The 20724-nt window shown below is 41.9% G+C and overlaps 1 protein-coding gene across 2 annotated transcripts in view; it reads left to right on the top strand.

Annotated features, from left to right (window-relative positions):
- Nucleotides 1-20724, top strand: part of MAPKAP1 (mitogen-activated protein kinase associated protein 1) — a 204223-nt gene that overhangs the window by 118146 nt on the left and 65353 nt on the right. The window contains exon 5 of one of the 2 annotated variants that reach the window (XM_012639818.1): nt 17794-17901. The exons of the other annotated variant lie outside the window; for it this stretch is intronic. Within the exon in view, the coding sequence (XP_012495272.1) occupies nt 17794-17901 (108 nt within the window). The remainder of the gene's footprint in view (nt 1-17793; nt 17902-20724) is intronic. 2 annotated transcript variants of the gene reach the window in all.

Here is a 20724-nt window from a genome sequence, read left to right on the forward strand (position 1 = left end):
TCTGTAAGGGCCTGACAGTGGCTGCTGCACCACTGCCACCTTTGCCAGCAAGCCTGAGGCTTTGCAGACAGCCATTGTTCTCTCTTCAGCTGAAGAGATTGTGGAGTGCCACCCATTGTCTCCTGAAAGCCTAAATTGGTGCTTAGAATTTATTTCAGGAGGTGGCTATTGTGGATCAGAACATCATGCTTTCTCTGTCTGCTTAAAGCTGGCCCTTCCATTACTTGCTGGGTGACCTTGCTCAGGTCATTCTCCCTCTCTGAACTCCTTGCTTTAATGTCCTCTTCAGTAAAATAAGGTCACACTAGATCACAGGCTGTAGGTTGTAAGCCCTAACCATGGAGCTTAGTTCTAGAAGAACCTGCCTGGTTCCACTCTTGCTCCTGTTACTTTTTCTAGTTTTCTGGTCTCTTCAGAGTTTCTTAGCCTGTGTGAACTTTATTTTTCTCATTTATGAATGAAAATAATAATAGTATCTTCTTCATAGCATTATTGTGAGAATTAAGTAGAAATCTATGCAAAGCACCAAGCACCCAGTGAATCTTAGCTGCTATTATTTTATTACTTGATAAATGTTAGTCCTATCCCCTCCTTTCAATTTCAGTTATGAGACCCAGTCAAACTCACAATTTTGTGATCTAACACTTTATTTTTACATGAATATGACTGCTTTGAGTCATAGTTCAACAGAGACTCTAGCTGCTAAGGAGCCCAGCTCAAATTTAGTCCACATTAGGTCCAGCCCAGAATGTGTGCATCTGTCTACCCAGCTGCTCATTTGAGCTTTTCCAGAGGTCCGAGGCCCCTTGTCAGAGCAGCAAAGCATCAGTGAGAACATAGGAGTGCACATGTAGGAATGACCTAGCATTCCTCTGGAGCACCCTGCATCTGGAGCTGGATATGCAGAAGGGTTAAAAGCTGGAGAAACTTTAGTCATAAATTTTCTTTTCAGCAGGACTTCCCAGGGAACATCTGACATTAGCAGAGAGGAAATGCTGATTGGCCTGGGAGTCAGCTGAAGGAGACAGGAACTGCAGTGGAAGCTGCTGGATTTACTGTTATTAGCAAGGCAAATGGAAAGCCAGCAGGGCAGCCCAGCTCCCAGATAATAGATCTAACAAGAAAGAAAACTCTGAGAAAGGAAAATGGCTGGCAGCCACAACCCCTCTTCTGCCATTTTCTCCATTGCTTTTACCTTCTTGTTTTGTTTGTAGCACGAAGAGAAGCATATTTTAACATCTTAGGTTGCAAGTCACAATTGGCCTAAAATAAAACAGGATATGTAATTCAGCTTCTTATCTGTTTGATAGCTTGAGAGTTGAACTTGCAGAAATGTGCAAAATTGTATTAATATAGCAATAAATAGTTGCTATTTATTAAGCACTTATGTGCCCGACTAAGTGCTTTACATGTGTTATTATCTCATTTAATCTGTACAGTAACCATCTGAGTAAGAAATGATCATCATCCCCAATTTAGAGATAAGGAAACAGTGCTTAGATCACTTGAGTCATTCCCCAAGGTCTTAAGGACTGGTGGTGAAGCTGGGATTTGAATCCTGCCATCACAGTCCTACCAATCTGATGGCAGGTATTGAGACAAGAGCCCAGATGGCTATTGTAAAGCTGGACAGGGTACTGGCAGTAAGAAAAGTGCTTGCTGAGGCTTATGTCCTGGGTGGAAACACAATCCTAGCTGGTACCATGGTTGTTAGAAGGAAGATGGAACAGGCAGAGAAGAGCCCTGTTGGCAAGTGGAGCCGATCTCTGAAAGGTCTGGCCCCCATAACAGGGAACAGGGCAGATGGTCAGTCAGCAGCAGGGGACCAGAAGCAGATGATGCTTGGCATCCAGGGACAGCCACATCCTACACAGGGTTAGGGCGCATAGGCAACAGGTGAGCAGAAGTCCCATGGTCAAAATTACCTCTAGGAAAAAAAAAATCTCTTTAAAAATGCCTGTCAGAGGCCACCATACTGTAATTTTTCTCATTAAGTGCACACAGCTTTTTTCTCTAGCATTCGAACAGTTAAAAATCAAACTTACATCCTCCTACTGTAAAAGGGGCTGGAAAACTGAGAGTCCACCATCCACCCAATTAATTCAGTTTGTCATTCGTCAGACATTTACCCAGTTCCATAATTGCAAAGATGAATAAGACTCCTGCCTCACACTCATACCCTTGAGCATCATTGAGTCACTCAGAGTCATGGCAAGTGGAATTCTCCAAACTGTTCTCTTGGTCATATCTTCCCTTCATTTTTCCCCTCATGTTTACCAAGCAAATATAGTTGAATTCAGAATGATTAAATATTGTCGTTTATGCACAAGGAAATCCAGGCAGGCAGCATCAGAGGACAGGGCAGGATTTCAGAGAGGCACACTGAGAACCTAGCAGGGCACCAGGCCTGAGGGCAGGGTTGGGCCAGGGGCAAGAGCAGTTACCTGAATGAGATGCAAAGGCCAAGGCCATATTTTGAAAAAGGAAGCCTTGTTTTTGGTTGGCCTGGGATTGTAGAAATTCTCTTGCCTTGGAGCAGAGCCTAGAGATGAGAGGAATGTTAAGTGGTGCAACTTTCCCTATATGGGGAAAGAAAAGGAGTCCCGTCTGGGAATCTGGTAGGGCCTGATGTCATTTGGGGATGAGGGAAGCAGACGGGTCAGAAGGAGAAAAGTAGGTGCATAGGGTCAGAAAACAGGTAAGACTTAGGGGATAATCATAAAGGAGTAATCTGGACAAACTGGAGAAGCTGAGAAGGGCACAGCAATGACATGGAGGTAGGAAACTGTGACGTGCACTGAACAGTGAGACCAGTTTGACTGGATCACAGGGGACATAGATGGACAAGAAATCAGGATGGAGAGAAGGCCTTGAGAGCAGGGTGAGGAGTTTGCATCTGAGCTGGTAGGCCACGGGAAGTTGTGAAAGGATTTTAAGCACAAAAGTGGTAACCTTCAGAGTTTGGCTCTAGAGAGCACCCTCTGACAACAGGGTGAAGAATGGGTGGCTGGAGGCCATTACCATGGCCTGGATGAGCAGCTTTGCAAAGGAGACTTATTAAGTGGGTAGAGTCTGCAGACCTCGGGAGATGATTTAATGTCAACAAGGAGGAAAGCTAAGAAGTATTCCAGACTTTGTAAGTGCCTTGTTCACTATGTCGAGTCCTTAGAAGCCAGAATCAATGTCTTATTTATTTTCGCATCCACAGTGCCTAGCTCAGGGCGTGGCACATGGTAGGAGTTTGGTAAATGTTTGGTGAGCAACTGAGTTAATTCATTGGAAGAATTGTGGTGTCATCATTGGAAACCCAGTTACAAGGAAAAAGAGCTAGTTTGAGAAGAGAAAGATAATAAGTTTATAGTTGATTACCCTATAAAATTAGAAGCAAAAAAGGGGCTTGGATTAAAAAAAAAGGCGGGGGGGTGGGGGCAAGGGGTTGGAGTGCTTTCTGTTCCTGCCAAGGCAGGTCCATGCCATTCATTGCCAGTGGTGCTTCCCTGGAGAGTTGGTGGGAGCCCCTGAGAGGCTCTGTAGGCTATTGTCCCACCCGAGGCTAGAGCCCCTTCCACCAGGGCCACTGGCACCGAGTTCTTAATAGATATTATCACTCCTGGTGCGTCCCTGAATCTGCTCAGCAGCCTATCAAGTATACAACTATTGTTTTATCCTCATTTTACAGAAAAGGAGACTTAGGTTCAGAGAGGATGTGGTTTATCCAAGCTAGTCTCTGACATAAGCAGATTTGAATGAAAGTCTTCAGATTCCAATGTATCATAACAAAGTCTGATGATTGAAAACAGTTTGGCCCTAAGCTCACTTTCCATTGACTTGGATTGGAGTCATCGCTTTCATATAGCTCAGAAAAGGCTGCAGACAAATGAAGTCTCCTTTTTGTTTGTTTCTTTTGTTTTTGTCCTTAGGTGCTTGTGACTAAATTCACTAATTTAACTGGCTGTCAAGGCTGTGTTAAGGAAAATGGGTTTGAACTGCTGTGGTTTTTGAGTACTGGACTGGATGTCAGAAACCTTTGCCATCACGGGAAATTCTGTCACTCTGGATTTACTATCTGTTCCCCACAGCTGAATTCCTCAGCGGTGTGATTTAGCACCCTGGCTCCCCATCAACCAGTTTTGGCATTTATTTGAATGCATTACCCCACTGGTTTCCATAAACTATTTTACAGTTGTTTAAAATAAATGACTGTTTATTTCCACAAAAACCATCTGTATTTCTTTACAGAGCAACAGATAACTGTATGTAAAATTTGGTAATGTCACAGTGACTCAAGTTAAGAGAAACAGATTGGATTGAAAAATTGGATGCTTAGGGACAGTGTTAAAGGTTTCCATTCTTTCTAACGTGATATCTGGATTTGAAGGAGGGAAAAAATATTTTTTTTCAAGTAATATCAGGCCTTCCTTCTCCAAGGAGAAGTACATTCTCACTGGCTGGATAGTGACAGGATGTAGACCATTAGCATTCCTCATGGTGGTGATGTGTCTGCCCCTTCTAGCACACTCTCTGCCTACGATGGTTTGTAGGAGGCTCCCAGTGGCTCCCAGCCTTCTCCAAGTTTTGAAACTTTTGGCTGTACATGCCTGACCTCTTCTTGTTCTGAGGTTGAATGGGCTCCACTTAGGCCTGTGTTGTAGCTCAGATAACTTTGGTAGGAGACATGTTGGGATAGGTTGCTGTGGCTAGAGAAGGTAGGCCTGGGTGAAGAAACCAGATGGGGGGGAGGGACTGGCCCCTGACAGTGGTGGCCTTCCATTCTCCAGCCAGTGTCCAGGTGAGCCAGCTGGATCCACACCAGCTCCATCCATCCCCAGGAAACCCAGGCAGAGAGTTGGGACACTAATGGGAGTCTCCAAACAGTGGAGGCATTTCGAGTCACATGGAGCTCCAAGTCTGCTTTGGAGGAGGAGGTGGTCAGGATGGTAGCCAAGAAGGCAGGAACTTGTTTCATCACCACATATTCACTAAACACGCCTGTATGCTGAGGCTGTCCTAGGAATGCAGGGATGCTGAAATGTGCTCTCCACCTTCAACTTGCATATACCTAGTGGTACAAGAGATCTTTTTAGTGTGGGTTGCACAAAGAAGTCCAGAGGCTGTGGCATGTAAGCAGAGTTTTGACTCCTTGAGTAGGAGCAAACAGGGACTAGAGAAATGAAGTAAAGGGAAGATTGTTCCAGACTGAGGGACTGGTCTGAGCAAAGGCACAGAGGGTTGAAATGGCATGGTTTGGAGGATATTTCTGGACTTCTATGTCATTAGAGCAGAGAGAGATGAGACCAGTATAGCAGACCTTCAGCGGTTCCAACCCCTGCTGGAAAACCAGAGACCTCTCTCTCTGCTGCTTACAAAGCAGAAGTAGCAACCCAGGCATGTGGACCAGACAGCTGAGAATACACACACTTAGTGAAAACGGTGGGCCGGGCATCCTTCTGCTTACACTTTTTACCCGTAGTAACTCATTGAATCCTTGCAACAACTCTAAGAGATAGGTCCTGTTTTCCCTCTTTTACAGATGGGAAAGTTAGGCACAGAAAGGTTAAGTAACTTGCCCAGAGTCACACAGCTAGTAAGTTGGGAGTTCAAACCCAAGCAATCTGGCTTATAGACATTATAACATACTGTCTCAAATGTACTGGGATCAGCAGAGTTTGCAGGGCATTCCCTAGATATATACATGATATTAAGCTTAGGGCATGAGTCAAATCCTCTACCCTGCAGGGCTTATAGGGCTGGACTCCTGACACATCACCACTTATCTCCAAGCCCCAGTGGAAGCATCAGAACTGCCCTAGAGGGATATATGTAGTATAGGATCATCCCTTTGTTTTCCACAGCACCATGTAGAATCCATGAGGAGACAGGGTGTAGTTATTCAAATGGGGGTGATACAGCAGCAGATGGGATCTGGCCCTTGGACTGCAGTCATGGCTTGCCTTTGTAAACAGTCTTTGGGTGCCAGCAGTCTGGCCCCAGATGCTCCAGTCAGTCCACTTCACCTTTGCTATCAGCCCCCTATGCAGCTCTGGAAGGCTGTGTGGTCCACCCTGTGGCTTGACTCTATTCCTCAGGAATCCTTAAATAGGTTCTGTCTCATTTTTTTCCTGGCTCCACAACTGCTTAGGTCTCTCTCCAGCAGCCACTGAGCCCACATGATGTGTGAGGAGCCAGACACAGTGAGAGGAGACTCCAGAGGCCACAGTCCCTAGTCTGATCTAGTTGAAATAATCTCTCAGATTGTTCAACCTCATTTTTTTAAAATTGTATTTTCGAATGACAAATATAATACAAGTATTTGTCCACTGTCAAAAGCCCAAATATGATAGAAATCTGTAAAGTAAAAAGCAAAAGTCCCTTTCTTTGCTGCTATCCCATCCTATACCCCAGAGGTTATTGGAGTTAGCAGAGCAACCGTGAGAACAATTTGGCTTATATCCTTCCAGATTGTGTATATTCCACAAATACACACACATAAATGCACATATATAGTGGGAATTTTACTTTATTAACATGTAGCATACTCTACATATTCTATATATTTTAAAATTTAATAATGTGTTATAGAAATCTTCCCATGTCTTATTAATAACTTAGCTCATTTTTATAACTATATAACATTCCATTGTACAGATATACCATAATTTATTTAATAGTTTCCTACTGGTGAACATTTAGGTTGTATGCAGTTTTATATTAAAACAGTGCTGTAGGCCGGGCGCGGTGGCTCACGCCTGTAATCCTAGCTCTCTGGGAGGCCGAGGCGGGCGCATTGTTTGAGCTCAGGAGTTCGAGACCAGCCTGAGCAAGAGCGAGACCTCGTCTCTACTAAAAATAGAAAGAAATTAATCAGACAACTAAAAATATATAGAAAAAATTAGCCAGGCATGGTGGCACATGCCTGTAGTCCCAGCTACTCGGGGGGCGCTGAGGCAGGAGGATCGCTTGAGCCCAGGAGTTTGAGGTTGCTGTGAGCTAAGATGACGCCACGGCACTCTAGCCCGGACAACACAGTGAGACTCTGTCTCAAAAAAAAAAACAGTGCTGTAGTGAACGTCTTGGAACATACATCATTGTATACTTGGGCTACTATTTCTTAGGATAGATTTATAGAAGTGGATTGTCAAGTTATTCAATTTTAAATTCTACCTTGTTGAAGTCATTATATTTAACAAAGATTATTAAGCACCAACAAAGACCCTTTGCTGCGCTGGAGTCCTGGGAATACAGAGTTAAGTTTTTTTAAAAAGCCCCCCACCCTCATCTTCAAAGAGTACCCTGATAATGGGGTGGGGGAATGACAAATAGACAAAAATACTTCTAACTCAGGGTGCTCAGTGCACTGTGAGAAGCAAGGGCCAAGGAAGGCAGGATGAAAGAGCCCTTAATGCTGACAGGGCTTCAGGCAGGGCTGCAGAGAGGAGGGGATATGCCAAAAGAATGCCTCCCTACTCCTCCTGGGAGCCCACCTGTGAGGCTGGGTATTCAAGAAGAAATCTGTTCTGAAGAATTATGATGCTCCTACATTTTCTCTTACACAAAGAAGGAAATCTCGGCTGTACGCCCTTTCCTTTCCTCCTCTTGGCACTTTCTGATTGATGATTGGAAATCATGGCAATACATAAACTATTTTTCTTTTTATTTTATGACCTGGTAATAGCAGTAACATATTTCCAGTAAATGTTTTCTATCGCAATAAAAAAGTTGTAACAAGCCTAGAAATGGGTATAGTTAAACCCTAAAGAAATCACACTTTCAGAACTGTGGATTGAGGCAGTAACTCTGTAAATCACTTAACTGAGAAAAAGGACCACCACCACCACCGCCACCACCATCCCAGAAAAATCAGGGCAAGCAGCTGGTGTTCACGTGACGTGCCTGCTGTGGGGGCCGGTGGACTTTCAGTTTTGACCCCCTCAAGGTGAACTACCCACTCTCTTCCCTGCTGCTTAGTCTCCCATCCAACATCTTTACTCCTTTCTGAACTGATAAATCATCTTAACCTTACGATTCTTTTTTTAACACAAAGATCAAAACCTATAATATTCTTTATGGGATACAGCGTAGCAGAGTGGTTAAGAGCACGGGTTTTGGAATCAGACACACCTGGATTCTTTTTTTTTTAATTTCAGGATATTATGAGGGTACAAACATTTTGGTTACATTTTATGTCTTTACCCCACCCAAGTGAGGATTAGAGGCATGCCCTTCCCCTCTACAATGCTCACCGCGTCCATTAAGTGTGAGTTTACCCCCACCCAAACCCCTAATCCCTGGAGAGTATTACTACTGTGTGAGCACCATAGTGCTGATCAGTCAGTGCCAATTTGATGGCAAGTACATGTGGAGCCCATTCTTCCAATCTTGTGATATCTCACTTCGGATAATGGGCTCAAGCTCTATCCAGGAAAATATAAAAGGTGCTAGATCACTGTGGTTTCTTATAATTGAGTAATATTCCGTTGTATACATATACCAAATTTTAATAATCCACTCATGGATTGACACATGGATTCTTGTCCTGACTTCACCATGGTCACGTGCCTTAACCACTCCATGGTTTATTTTCCTACTTTGTAAAAGTGGGGATTGTAATTGGGCCTAACTCATAGAGATTTTTTGGTTTTTGTTTTTTTTGGCTGGAGCAGGCTAGAGACCATCAGGTCTCAGCCCGCACCAGACCTCACAGAGTTTTCTGAGGAAACAGAAAGCAAATGCATGTAAAGCACTTTGTTAAGGGCCAGTAAAGTCCTCAATGTCAGCCGCTGTTGTTGTTATTATAGTCTGGGAACAAAGCATTGTTTGACTTGCTTTCAAAAAGGGCAAGTTGATGATTTTGTCAAATATGTGTAGCAATATAATAACCGACATTTACTGAGTGCTTATTTTGTGCTGGGCATTGTTACACATAATCTGTGGAATTACCCCATGAAGGTTTAAATCAACTAACTTGCCCAATGTCACACGTAATAGCCAGGATTTTAATCCAAGTATTTTTGACTCTGAAACCCACACTGTAACCACCACACATCCACATTCTAGAATTAGATACTCACAGCATTAGCAGAGATTGTAAAACTTTGAGTAGTTCTGTCTCACACCAGACATGTCCTCCTTTGGCTGATAAAGATTTGGTGCTGATAATATTGAGAGCCCATGTTCTGAGAACTCCAAAAACCAGGCAAAAAAGAAGCACTTTCTTTCCCTAATCACCAGCAGAGTAGCCCGCTCCTCTGCTCATCCTTATTTAAGCTCTATTACTCCTAAGAGGATGAATGGCTGCTGCTTCTGTGTGTCTGGTGTCCTCAACATGCTGTAAAAATTAGGCCTTTCCCAGTCTTTGTCTTTAATTTCTGATTCTAGCTGACACCTTCATTAATGGTCTAGTGCAAGCTTTCTGTCGACTTGAAGACTTCTGTGTAAAAGTGGTTTTGCTGTCCTATCAATAATGGTCATAATTTCCCCAATACTCTCATCAGCAGTGAATTGAGTCTTGCAGCAAAGAAATGGAAACCCCAGTGCAGTGGTTTGAAAGTGATTTGTCTTGTAGACGGCATCTTCTTTCAGTAAAATCAGGTCACTGCGGCACTGCTGGGTCAGATATAAGTCTGAGACAAATTAGTTGAAGGAAATTGATCATTTGAACCTTAGGTTATTTTTAGCTACAGTAGCTTTAAAATATCTTTTTCCTTATTTACACTCGTTTTAATAAACTTTAATCATCATTATTATTAGGCAAATTAAACATCTTCTCAGTTTCAGCAATGCCTTAGATAGAGGAAAGAATGCTTTCTATCTGCCACACAGAAGTGACCTTCCCTTCACAGTTTTGGGGTTTGCTTCCATCATGGCAGCAGTGTTGTTTAAACACTTAAACCCGCTCACTCCTCCTCCTCCTTTCTCTGGCCCCCTTGCTGTGGTTTGTTTATTGCACAGACTGGCCCCTTGACCAGTCTGTTCTTCATTGCTATTGAAAGTTAATGGTGGCAAAATTGCATTCCCAAACATTTGAACCTGAAGTGGCCAGGGCCGAACTTAGTTGATCTCTGGTGATCGGTTCAATTTAGTTACGATTTTTTGCCATTAGGCTGGGGCTGAATGATGGTGATTTGGTTGAGGCCAAATGTCTGAAGAAAATTGGCTCTCTGATAAGAGTGCTGTTATCAGAGGGGGCTACCTTCTCATTTACATTTAGATGAGTATTGATTATTTATTTACTCAGAGAAGTGAGATTCGTTTCCAATCTTATCTTTCTGGTCTCTGCTTGTCAGCAGAAAGAGAGATAGAGCTCCTGACATCAAGCCAAGATAACAGCACTTTGTAGCAAAGATAAAAGTTGGAATGGGCCTTTTTCTAGTCTTGACTGAAAGGATAAGTTTTAAAAATTAGAACTGATGGGTCATGCTTTCAAAACCTTTCCTGAAGGTTTTGCAGTTTAACTGGGCAGGAGAATTGGTTTATTGGAACAGCCTTGGTCTTTCTTCTTTTGTGATAGGAATTGTATTTAATTTGATTATATTCGGCTATTTCACTGAGAGCAAATTGTGTATTGGCTCAGAAGAGGCTAAAGTGTGACCTTATTGTAGTGTCAGCTTGTTCCTTTTTTATTATTTAAATTCCAAATTATTCAATCTGAGCCTCAGAGGGGGCATAAGCTACAGCAGTTATCACTTGAATATAGTTCAGCGCTTATATTAAGATCAAGCAGAAAATGATTGTAGTTGCCCCTAGAGGAAGAGTTATAAGCGATGGCACTGACAGTACATGCAGACATTTTAGAATAGTTGATGTTGGGTCTGAGCTCTGATATAGACAGCATCAGCGTGTCAGTGATGGCTTTGGCTCAGTGAGGAACGCGGGACTCAGCCAGCCCCTGCCATAGAGCAGACAAGGCCTGGCACAATCTGCCTTGAATGGGTCTCCCTGCCACCAGCCCATTGTCAGTAGTACCACTGGAAGAATCTTACAAAATATAAAACTGATTGTGTCATTCCCCTGCTCTGTTAGCATCTGTTGCTTATGAGAGAAAATCCACATCTTGACCAGCAGTCTGGGCCAAGCTTTCCAGCCACAGCTTTCCCCTTTCACCCCCGTACATGGGCCTCTTCCATGCTGAGTTTCCCATGGTCCATTTGGGCTGTTCAGTGCCTCCTTGCCTTTGCACGTGCTGCTTGCTCCCTCTGTAGGAATGCACTTCTTCCCTCTTCTTCATCTGGCTCTGAGTCCTTCCAGACCAGGTTCAGATGTTTCCACCTAAGGGAAGTGGAAGGTGAAGTCAATTGTCCCCTCTTCTGGGCCCCCACAGTACCTTGCTTGTACCTTGGGAAGAGAACTGATTGGGCTCTTCCATAATTTATCTGCTCAAGTGTGTCTGGCTGCCTCCCCTAGCTGCCTCGAGGGCAGAGATCATTGATGATTCATCTCTGTGCCTGGCACGTTGTTGATGCTCAAAAATGTTTGGTAGATGGATGTATGGATGGTATTGTAGCATCACCTATCCTTTGATATCTGTGCTGTCATAGTTCGGTGTTCAGTGGATTCTGACTTTACTTGTCATTTTTAGACTATATTTGTAGGAACTGAGAGACTAGGGAACTGTAGGAATCCTGGCTGCCGAACAAGTCTCTAATCTTAAGTGCTGTCTATAGCTTAAAAGCAAGCTTGTTTAAATAGATATGCACCCTCTCCCACCCTATACTCCTCCTCAGACTCACATGAGAAAGCGTATGGACATCCACTTTGATGCCAACATTCCCTGCCACACTGTACCTTCCCATGTTGGGGTGTTAGCCTATGTGACTCATAGGCTAGGGAGTTCCCTAAACCTCATTGCACAGGATTCTGTTTCAGCCTGTAGTAGCAGTAATAGCAGCTGTCATGGACTGAGCACTTTGCTGAGGGGGGTCCTGGATTGTCTCACTTATCCTCACAGCAACCTCTGAGGAAAGTTCTGTTATCCCCATATTATAGATGAGAAAATGCACAGACGAGATTAAATAACTTGCCCAGAATGCATAGCTGGCCTTGTTACCTCCTCTCAGGGCACAAACACCAGGGATCTTCTATTCAAACCTGGTCTTTTCTCTTATTTGCTCACATTTAACCTTTTCTGGCTATAAGAAGCTCTTTCAGATTAAAGCATCTCTTTAAGTTGGTGAGTGGAAAATAGTTGACATGAAAACATAAACATGAAAATGTCAGACTTTGAGTTTATCATTTTCTATCACACAGGGTGGATCTCAAACTTGTTGTTCTGATGCTCAACAATAATAATGATAAGTTAATTTATTTATATCCTACCTCAATCCAAGAAGCATTTGGAATATAATAGGATACGAAAATTTATGAAGCAATAAAGAAACTACATGAAAGGAAAAGGAAAATAATGATTAAATGGCAAGATGAGTCTCAAGGAGGAGCTGGTACTGAAATGCATGCTCCAGTCATCATGGGCAAGCACGTGAGTGCTGAGCTTCCTGACGGGCAAAGGAGAAAGGGACATGGTATCAGTTAGTTGCAGTACTTATGTTAAGCTGTGTAAAGATATAAAAGCAAGCCAGTTGCTCTGGGGAAGTACAGCTTTTCCTGATGCCAAGGTCTGAAAGAAATTTCTCCCATGGGTCTGCAGAAAGAAGATGCAGAGTGATATAGAGGTGACAGTATGGCTTCCCTCTCTTCAGACTTTGACAGGCATTTGCTCTCCATTGGATTTCAACTCTCAGCTGGCTCTCAGCTGTTTAGGAATTGTGTGCTAAAATCTTTTATGTTTCAGTCAGGAGTTAAAGGGATCAAGGAAGCTGCACTGAGCATGTGTGTCCACCACCCAACAGATTCTACAGATTTTCTTTGAAACTTATATACTGAGATGTTTGCCTGAGGTTTACAAAATCCCATAAAAATCCTACCTGGGTATTATAACTTGGAACCCTCCCAAAGTGCCCAGAGCAGTATTTTGTTCCTAGACCGTTTGGTGACATGGTATTACTGCAGTAAATACATCATTGGAAAGCCCAAGCAGGTTTTCTTGTTGCTGCAGAGTAACTGCTTCCCAGAATCTTCCTTTTGTGTTCCCCTCTGCCGTGAAGTAGAGAGCGTGTGGCTTCATGCGCAGCTGTGACATTTTAAAACCTCTTTGCAAAGGTTGGATGTTGCTTTGAGAACTATGTCCTGTTCAGTGTGAAAGAGCCTTTTATATTTTATATAATCATTTTTTGGCAAAAAGTATACTCGTAGAAATTGACCTCACAGCTTGTCTGTTTGAAATGGCTTTTGGCTGCTATTTTTTCTTTCCTCCCATGTAAGTTGCCTAAAAATTAAACAAGCATTTGATAGAGACTGTAGTTTGATGTATAGTAGGTCTGGGTTATCATAATCTCAATTACCATCATGACATTTATTAAGAACTTGGTGTGACTGAGGTGTTGTGGTTCATAATGTAATAGAGAGAATGCAGGCCTGGGCAGCCCTGGGCTTGAATCCTGCTTGCTTGCACTGCTTCCTTAAGGACATCAAGCAAGCTGTTTAGCCTCTGGAAGTCACAGTTTCCTTGTTTGTTAAGTGGATTTATACTCTTTACATGCAAGGGTGACTGAAGAGTGAATGAGGTGATCCATAGAAAAGGCCTACACGGTACCTGGCACATAGTAGGTCCTGTGATGGTAGTAGTTAGATTGTCAGTATTGTTATGATCTCTTAGTATTGTTGTAGTCTGATGATGATGATAGCTGACACTTAAATAGCACTGCTGATGTGTCAGACACTTTTCTAACTGTCCCGGGACAGTCCTATGAGGTAGGTGTTATTATCCCCCATTTTATAGATGAAGAAACTGAGAGGTTAAGTACATTGGTCCAAAGTCATATAGCTGAATTGCTCAACCAGAACTTACACTGAGGCAATCAGGCCCCAAGTCCATGCCCTTAACCAGCAGGCTGTATTGCCACTCAGATATACCCTGCCTCTCATTACACCGTATGGCCTGAAATGATCAGTCTGGCCTGTTTACGGAGAAGATGTATGAAATACTGTAGTCTTTCTCTCTGAGATATCTTATCATCTAGTATTTGAGCAGGAATTAAGGAAAGAAGTGCAGATTCGTAAGAGGCAATTTTCCATTTGAGTTTGGATCTCAAGTTTCATCTATATCTTAACCAGCCTACCTTCCCCAAAGTCAAGACCCATCAGTCCTTTGCTAAGTTCAGAAGTGTTGTTCTTTAGCTTTTATGGAAGAGCAGGAGTTCCCAGAGCAGAAGACAACACTCAGAATTTCAGTTACTGGCAAAACTGGGCATAGATAGGAATGCTCTTAAGGAAAGATGGGAGGGTCTTCCTGGATGGATAGAAGGATAAGGTGATCATGTCTTCATAAGGGGGCTTTGTACTACCATAGACCCAGAATATAGCTGTAGCATGGAATATTTGGTATGTGTGGATTTTACTAAAATGTTTCAGATAATTTTCATTTTGAATTTATAGAAACCACAAGTTAAATGATTGAAAACCCAGATGAATCCACAAATCTACAAAAATCTATATTTATGGTATAAACTATGGCCTCTTCATAATTGGCCAGTAATTTATAGTTTGCAGGAGGAAGAAAGGTTCAAAGCACACAATCTTGAGAGCCATAAGATCCTTGGGTTTCATTTCCCCCTTTCTACTTCGTACCTTTGTGATCTTGGGCAAGTTACTTCATTGAGGTCCTAATCTGTAAGATAGGGATGATGATATCTGCCTCTCTGGTTGCTGTGAGGACTCAATGAGGTAACATGTATAACATGCTCGGCATATAGTGAGCATGTGGTAAATGAAAGTCGTCATCATACTAGGCTTTGAGGAGAAAGTCCTAAAAGCTACTGTCAGGAACCTGATTTTAATAGAAATATCTACAAGACCCAAGAAACTAGAAAGAGAATATGAAATGATGGCCTTTAATGGCTTTGAGAATAGAGCAGGGAGTTGTGTTTAGGGATAAGGGACCCTTCCTAGTACTCCCTGCCTTTCCTGGTTGCCATAATCCACATTTCCCAGGCAGCTGCAGAAATTGGAAGGAAAGAATTATACAAAAGAGACCAGCCTGAAATTCCTCCTGATACAGCCAGTGATCGGGAAAGGGGTGCCTTATATATAACCCAGCTTCAGGCAGGCTGACAGCTTGAGAAGCCCAACACCCCGTGCACTGCTCTCAGAATACAGATGCCAGGGTGCAGGGTTACTTAAGATGGAAATATCTGTCTACATAAACAGATCATATCTGGTTTTGATTATTGCAGGTGGATGTTCATTGGAGACACCACAATGTGTGATGATTATAGTATCCTCGGAAAAATGGCATAGTAGAAACTGGAGAACTTTTAAGCATGTGTTTTTCTAAATTACAGTAGTAGCCTTCATTTATTATAGGAAATTTGAAAAATATAAGAAAACACAAAGGAAAAATAAAAACACTTAATAATCTCACTATCCAATAAACACATTTCACATTTTAACCTTGTAGTCTTTTTTGTCCTATACCCTTTACATACATATATTTTTTTACTTAGATTTACTTTTTTTTGATACATAATATTTGTATATATTTATGGGGTACATGTGATATTTTGTTACATGCATAGAATATGTAATGATCAAGACAGGATATTTAGAGTATCCATCACCTTGAATATTTTATCATTTCTATGTGTTAGAAACATTTAAAGTCCTCTCTTCTAGCTATTTTGAAATATACAATATGTCGTTATCAACTACAGTCACCCTTACTCTGCTACCATATTTTTTTACCATTATAATCATTCTATACTTACTGTGCTATAATTTGCTATTTTCATAAAATAGCGTATTATAAACATGTTTCATAAAATTAAATGTTTTTGTAGCATCACTTTTAATATTTTCATGATATTTCACAATATTTTTAATCAGTCCCCCTGTTGTTAGACCTAGGCTGTTCCCAAATTTTGACTGTCTTTAAAAAATGAATTATTATAGCTACACTTTGTACCCAGATTTCACTGTAAATTCATAGACATGGATGTCAGTGCTTCATACACACCCAGTCGCTGAGAGGTATTGGGGTGGGAGCAATCAGGTTATTTAACGGGCCAGTTTCTTAGAAAGCAGCCCTCTAGGTTCGGGGCAACTCCCTTTCCTCTAATGGGCTGAAGAGGCCTACAGCTAAATTTTCTAAAAGTTCAGCTAAGCATGATTTTTCTGTGATTCCCTCCACCCATGGATGTGCCAGCATCCATTGATCAGCAGCAAACATGCCTGTTAATTGACAAATGTTGGTGCTGACAGGTGACAGGTAGCAAAAACTGTAAGAATTACCTGCATTTCCATACTTTTATTTATTTAATTCTTTTGAAATTAGAATTTTAACCAAAAAAAAAGAATTTTACTATGTATAATGTTGAAACACGGTACCTTCTTGATCTAAATACAGTGTATTAGAGTTTTAAAACAATGTGTAGCCTTCTGAGCAAATAGTTATACGTGTTTTGACCATTTGTTTACTTAGCGAAGATTTAAAAGCTTTAAATAGTATGAAAAGGACTGTATGTATGTGAGAACTCTGAGAATTGGCTCAAATGCTCATGAATACCCGATAACAGAAAAGATCAAAGACACTGTGACACTGAAATGAATCTCTGCAGTGCTACAGAGGAACATAGAGCATGGGGGAGAACGACTGGAAGGGAGTGAAATGCCTCAGACTGATGAAGGAGAAGCGCTGGATGTGAATAGTCAACAAGTTGACAAGAGCTGAAGAACGTATCTAAAAATACGTGTTCCGCCTGGGAGCCCCACACAGCCTCTGGTGCTTTCCTCAGATCTCTCACACCTCTCCTTCTGTCTGACCAAACATGCCTTTCACAGTCAAAATAATAAGACATGAGACAGTTTCTTCTGCCTCTAATCTTTTCAATAACCGTTAACAAACCACAGGAGCAGTCTTTTGAATCTGATCATTGGACCTATTAGGTGTTATCTGAGAAAAACAAAATTGTCATTTGGGTTGACAAAGAAATACATGAATAAATGTATAAAATGCCCCAGTGTTTTATTAAGGCCTGCCAGAACCTTCTGTGTGGAGCAAGGTAGCTAGTATTCCTGGTTTCCAGTATTACTGAACCTGTGTCTCTTAGGTTTCCATAAATATTTCACCAAAAATGTGAATTAGCCCCTACTGTCTTTCTATCACCATAATCCAGAAACCAATATATTTTTTAACCTTGCCTGTTTTTAAATTTTTTTTGAATTTTTGAACTGTCATATCAGAGTTCTAAACATACCTTATTCTTGATTATCATTGATTATTTATTTTATAAAGATAATTATTAATAACTACCTTTATAAGAGTGCCTCCCATTAGACAGGTATATTTCTAATAAGCATTTTTCCTCATATCACCTCTGATCTTCACAATAATTCCTCAAGGTATAAGTATTCTCACATTACATATTAGAAAAAGGAGGTTCAGAGAGGATACTCTTATCTGAGAAACTGTGTAGCCATGTGTGACTCCAGGTCACTGTGACTGGAAGGCCATTTACCTCTCATGTGGTTTGGGGAGAACTGAATGGAAACAGACCTGGTAATAGAACAGACAAGTATATGGAACCGTGTGGAAAAAAAACCCAAACTCTTCCATCATGGATAGCTAGACCCTCAAGACAAACTTCAGCATTTTCCTGAGCTTTTCGCCAGTATGTGGTGTTTTTTTAAATGTTAAATTCACTGTTTCAGACTTCCTCCCCTCCTCCTGCCTCTTTGATCTTCCAGGCCCTCAGTACCGCCTAGAGAAGCAGAGTGAGCCCAATGTCGCCGTTGACCTGGAGAGCACTTTGGAGAGCCAGAGCGCGTGGGAGTTCTGCCTCGTCCGCGAGAACAGTACGTTGGCCGCCTCGCTTCCTGCCTGCTTTGTCCGTTGCAGACTTGCTTAGCACTTTGTGTTGGGACTTCCCACTGGTCTGGCTTCCCTAGGCAGAGTGGACGTGACTGTGTTCCAAGGAAGACTGCAGCCTTCCTGCCAAAAGTGCATCCCAAAGTGAAATGATTGATTTTGTGCTTTTTGGTAGGGTCGGCATCCTGTTTCGCTCACTCTGTGATTAATGTTTTTGTGTTAAATTATACCTTCCTACGTTAGGAGCATCCTTGGAAAGATGTTAGAAATAAGAAGCCTTTTCTGAGGCAAAGTATATTTTGTATAAAAGCAACTGGCCCTGTCAGTATCACTGTTCAGACATCAAGTTTTAGAACATTTTAACTATTTGCATATCCTGCGGGAGGCAATGTAGTGATTTCTTGTGCTGTGTTAGGAACTTACTTACTTAAGTTTGTTCATTCTCCCTGTTCAGCGTTTCCAAGTTGTGAGTTTTTGCCATCCCCTCCTCTATACTCCCACCAACTCAAGGGACAAGTGATGTGTGAAAACCGCGATTATGGCAGCAGACTGTCCGCGGTTATTCCTGCTTCAGGGCTTTTACACAGGCTGTTTCTTCCACCTGGAACCTCTTTTCCCCATTCTGGTTAACTCTTTCTCACCCTTCATCTCAGTTTAAATGTCACGTCTTTAGAGAGGCCACCATGATCTCCCTGTCCCCCATTACTTAAACCTGATCTGTCCTTCATTTGGGGGGCTCTTATATTAATATTCTGCCATAGAGCATACTACTTTTTCTCCATTGCATATATTTCTATTTATAATTCTATATTTTTCTCAATGACTGTTTGATGTCTGTCTCCCTCACTAGATTGTCAGGTCCATGAAGGTGTCCCTGACCCATACCAGGTTGCCCTTCATTAATTTAGCAACCCACTATAGACCATGTACTGCAGGAGCTGAGTAAATATAGACTGAATGATGACTAAATTTTAATCTTTTTTTGTTTTGTTTTAAGACAGAGTCTCACTCTGTCGCCCAGGCTAGAGTGCAGTGGTGTCATCATAGTTCACTGTAACCTCAAACTCCTGGGCTCAAGGGATCCTCTAACCGAGTAGCTGGGACTACAGACGCACACCATGATGCCCAGCTAATATTTCCATTTTTAGTAGAGATGGGGTTTTGCTCTTGCTCAGGTTGGTCTTGAACTCTTGAGCTCAAGCAATCCTCCCACCTCAGCCTTCCAGAGTGCTAGGACTACAGGCTTGGGCCATTTTATTTTAAATCAGCTTTTTAAGTTACCTTCAGTGGGAGAGTTGGTCCAAATCACTTAGTTCACCTTTAATAGAAAGTGAAACCCTGCATAATTAGCCAATATAGGGATATACCATAAGTTATCTGACTACTATTCCAGCGTTACAAAGATATCAGAAATAATACTGTGAAAACTATCATTATATATAAATCTTTCTTGCATTTTAGATCTTTTCTCAAAATAGATTTCCAAAAGCAGAAATACTGAGGAAAGCATTTTTTATGTCCCTTAATACTTTCACTATGTTATATTTTAGTAAGTTGTACTACACTCCCCTGTGTTTAAGTATGTCTGTTCCCCTGTATTCTCCCTAGCAATGAGGATTCTTTTAAAAATTTTATTTATTTATTTATTTTGGGGGGGGGGGTCTTGCTTTGTTGCCCAGGCTGGTCTCAAACTCCTGGGCTCAAGTGATCCTCCCACCTCAGCCTCCCAAGCAGTGGGATTACTGGCAGGTACCACCATACCTGGCTAGCAATGAAGATTCTTTTTGAAATATTTTTGATCGGTGGAAAGTATTATATTGTTGCTTTAAAATGTTATCTTATTCATTAATTCATTCATTTTTGAGACAGAGTCTCACTCTGTGGCCCAGGCTAGAGTGTAGTGACATCATCACAGATCACTGCAACCTTTAGCTCCTGGGCTCAAGCGATCTTCCTGCCTCAGCCTTCTGAGCACCTGGGCATACAGGAATGTACTACCAAACCTGGTTAATTTTTTTATATTTTAGTAAAGACAGGGTTTCCCTATTGCTCAGGTTGTCTTGAATTCCTGACCTCAAGAGATCCTCCCACTTCGGCCTGCCAGAGTGCTAGGATTACAGGCATGAGCCAACACACCCGGGCAAAATGGTCTTTTCTTAGATTGTTGATAGGGATGAATATTTTCACAAATGTTTACTACTTATTTGAATTTCTTGGGCCATTAGGAAATCAGTGATTTTTATTTCTATGTGTATTTACATAAGGTACTTATAACTGGTTGCAGACTATGGGGACCCTAACACCCCACGCATGGGTGTGGCAGCTCATGCCTATAATCCTAGCACTTTAGGAGACTGAGGTGGAAGGATCACTTGACCAGCCCGAGCAACTTAGTGAGACCCTGTCTCTACGAACATTTAAAAAATTAGCCGGGTGTGGTGGCACGTGCCTGTAGTCCCAGCTACTCAAGAGGCTGAGGCAAGAGGATCACTTGAGCCCAGGTGTTTGAGGTTCAGTGAGCTATGATCATGCCACGGCACTCTAGACAGGCAACAGAGCGAGACTCTGTCTCAAAAAGAAAAAAAAAGCAAATCATCATGCTAAAGTCATCAAAGAGCCAAAGAGCACAACATGGAAAAGAACCAATGGCCTTTATCTGAGAGAAGATTGAGCCAAAAGAGGTGATATCAATACCTACGACCACTTTTGCCCTGACAAAAGAAGTCCAGGATGTGCCAGGGTTAGAGATTCCCCAAAGGAGAACAAATAGAAGGCATGTAGTAAGATAGTAGATTTAAACCCAAATATAT

This window comes from Propithecus coquereli, unplaced genomic scaffold (assembly GCF_000956105.1).
Source record: "Propithecus coquereli isolate 6110/MARCELLA unplaced genomic scaffold, Pcoq_1.0 Scaffold142, whole genome shotgun sequence".
NCBI classification, from domain to species: Eukaryota; Metazoa; Chordata; class Mammalia; order Primates; family Indriidae; genus Propithecus; species Propithecus coquereli.